Raw genomic sequence first — 3,375 nt, forward strand, 5'->3', positions numbered from 1 at the left:
GTACGGCTTTAATAAATGCTATGCGCTAAATATCTGGCAGTCAGGTAGAGGAAGAAAGTCCTAGTGTGTAAAATTCATAGCAAGAACGGCAATTAAAAGTTGCTATTGTATAACAACTGTACGGGCTATGCCCTACTAAAAATAAATCATACGCAAAAACAATATTCAAATATACGAATTCGACGGCGACCATTCTGCTCATATATCAACAGTAAGAAGAAACTAGCGTACTTTCTCTCAAGCATTCATTAGTTAAGCTTTTTTACAGCCTCTTGATGTGTCTTGTCGAGGGATTTTCTTTTCGCTTTCACTTCATCCTCGAGTTTCTTCGTAGCCTCCTGATAAGTCTTGCCGAGGGATTTTCTTTTCGCTTTCACTTCATCCTCGAGTTTCTTCGTAGCCTCCTGATAAGTCTTGCCGAGGGATTTTCTTTTCGCTTTCACTTCATCCTCGAGTTTCTTCGTAGCCTCCTGATAAGTCTTGCCGAGGGATTTTCTTTTCGCTTTCACTTCATCCTCGAGTTTCTTCGTAGCCTCCTGATAAGTCTTGCCGAGGGATTTTCTTTTCGCTTTCACTTCATCCTCGAGTTTCTTCGTAGCCTCCTGATGAGTCTTGCCGAGGGATTTTCTTTTCGCTTTCACTTCATCCTCGAGTTTCTTCGTAGCCTCCTGATGAGTCGTGCCGAGGGATTTTCTTTTCGCTTTCACTTCATCCTCGAGTTTCTTCGTAGCCTCCTGATGAATCTTGTCGACGGCAATTATTTGTGTAGCACTCCTTTGCCTATTCAATTCATCCCTGGACCACTTCACCATGTCCTGTTCAGTATTGATATCTTCAGAAGAGATCGCAATAGAAGTAGACCCGGTGGTCTCCGATGTTGTTTCCTCCCGATTTGTTGCATTATGATCGCCTCCTATTTGGTCCAAAAGCGAATACAATAAACCACATATCACGAGTATCTGTAATCCATTCCGCGGAAGCAGGAATAGTGGTAGCAGGAAAATAGTATATATGGGTGTGATTAGCCCATCCTAGAATATATAGTAAGCAACTGTTCGCAAGGGACAATTGTATATTTGAAATAGCAAACCTGTTGATGTTCAACTTGCTTGAACTGCCCACACGATATGGCCTGCCTTTCACTGGAAGTCATTAAGCTTCTCAGTTCCATTATATCGTTGCTGTGTCCTACTTGTCTCCATTTCACCTTGTAAGGTCTCGACCCAAATTGCTCCACCCATTTTTCACTTCTATCATTTGGCCATAGCTCATAAAAAAACTCATCATCTTTGCCTTCCAAAATCATAGGATGGGTTATCATAATGTTTTTGACGGAATTTCGACCAAATAAGCCCCGAATTATGGGCTCTTCGATGAGTTGGTAATAAGACAGACCTGACGGATGAAATCGCTCTGGCGGTGGAGGTGAAAGCAGTGTGACCTTTTCAGCCTGAGCTATACGCCAAGCAAATATAGCTGAAGCACCATGAACATATCTCTTCCACTGTCGCTGATTCTTTTTCAATTTTAGGCATTCTGGGTGTTTTTCATCCATGAGCGGCCCCATTGCCGTAGTCAACGTTTGAAGTTGATGCCTATCAGCCCATTCTTGAGCCACTTCGCGAGGCATTCCACTCCAGAGGACTTGGCCATTCGGTATCCATTCTTTTGATTGGAATTGTTGGATTATTCGAGCTGTTTCTTGTGCGGAGAGGAATCGCCTCACCACCTGAACGAGAGGCGCTTGAGCTGACTGTTGGTCGGAAAGAAATTGAAAAGGCTTTTCATAATCCATTAATCAGTTAGGCAATAAGGAAAAGAAAGCAGGGAAAAGAAGCCTGTTCTTTAATGGTCCGGTCAAGACATAGCTAGGATAGAAGACGAAAGTAGCTGGAGAGATTGACTTATCCTCCAGACTATATACATGAGTGGAACGGACTGGGGAGGAAAGGTGAGTTGCCACCTTGAGCAAGAATAAGCGACGTCATGACTTTCCCCCCAGACTATATACACAAGTGGAACGGACTCGGGAGGAAAGGTGAGTTGCCACCTTGAGCAAGAAAAAGCGACGTCATGACTTTTCCCGGTTTTGTCTGAAATTCAGGGTATTCACCTTTTATAGAATTATGGCTGCGATTCGAGAGTCATTTACGGCCTTGCAGAAAATCACGCATGATATGGGATACATCGAGTGATTTGTCTTAAGGTAGAACAAGCAAAATTATCTTGACTTCCAGGACTAAGTTTGTCTAGAGAGGGCAAGGCTACTATCACATCCATTGCTTAAAAGCAGATGCTGTGAGAGTCTACTAAAATACAATATAATTCTAAAAGCCCCTAGGAATGAAACACTCAGATCAGATTCGGCAGTGCCAACTGATATGATTTCATCAAGCTCTGGAAAAAAAAACAGAGCCCGCGAGCGGTGCAATGTTACACACCGTTTTTGAGTACTGTTATTGTCAAGTCAAAAGCAAACGACCTTCTTCCAAAATAGCGCCCAGAAAGGAATACAAAAGATTAGAAAGGTGAGACTGATTTCAAGTGCGCATATCAAGCTTAACTATTAGAAGTTCGGAGCGAGAAGGTCATATAAAAATGTGGATTTGTTAACCCAAAATGGCCCCTCAGTTGTTGATACCCTGTTAATTGATGATCTGCGCTAGGACCCCGGCAATGAGGCCCGGAAAAAAACTGTCACCGGGGTAGAAGCCGTTTTCGTTTTCGAATTTCACTGGTCAAGCAGATTTCGGGAGGCCCTGCACGTAGTAAGTCCATATTGGGCAGGTTTAGCAACGAATTTTATAGCACTTTTCTTTACCCTATTAGGATTAGCATGAAAATAACCATAAGCGGTCAGCTTAATTAGGTATAGCACTATAATAGTATCTTATAAGAAGTAGAATACTATTATAAACCCTTTTAGGATTAGCCTAATACTAAGATTGTAAGAGATTTACTAGTAATAATCAGATAAATCCCCCTAATTTCGAATATCTTAATAATATCCTTATTAAGTATCTTACCCGAAAATGTCTACTAATACCCCTTACGAGTAGTCGTAAATACTACCTCGGCTAATAGCCCCTCCTCCTATTCCTATTTTATATTAAGCTACCTTCCCTAGAAGGCTTCCTAGTATTAAGTCTAGCCGACTCTTTTTACCGAGTATGCTACCTTTAAGTACCTCTCGCGCTAGGTCTTCTACGGCTCTATTGTTTCGGTATCCGGCTTTAATACTAGCCTAGAAAGTAACTTACGCAAGGCTATATATAGAGTATCTTGAGTTAATAACGAGTTAGAAGGGAAATATGCTTTACTAGGAGACTATAGTTAATAGACCTATAGGTCTACAAGGCAAGGAAGTAATCTAGA

General features: G+C 41.7%; 1 protein-coding gene across 1 annotated transcript; it reads right to left on the reverse strand.

Moving 5' to 3' along the window:
• Positions 1-248: 248 nt before the first annotated feature.
• On the reverse strand, positions 249-812 carry POX_c04436 (uncharacterized protein; the record flags this gene model as incomplete). The annotated part of the gene is made up of 1 exon (XM_050113315.1): positions 249-812. The coding sequence occupies one exon, from the start codon at positions 810-812 to the stop codon at positions 249-251; it is 564 nt and encodes a 187-aa protein (XP_049970871.1).
• Positions 813-3,375: the final 2,563 nt, after the last annotated feature.

Source organism: Penicillium oxalicum, chromosome III (assembly GCF_001723175.1).
Source record: "Penicillium oxalicum strain HP7-1 chromosome III, whole genome shotgun sequence".
Classification (NCBI taxonomy): domain Eukaryota; kingdom Fungi; phylum Ascomycota; class Eurotiomycetes; order Eurotiales; family Aspergillaceae; genus Penicillium; species Penicillium oxalicum.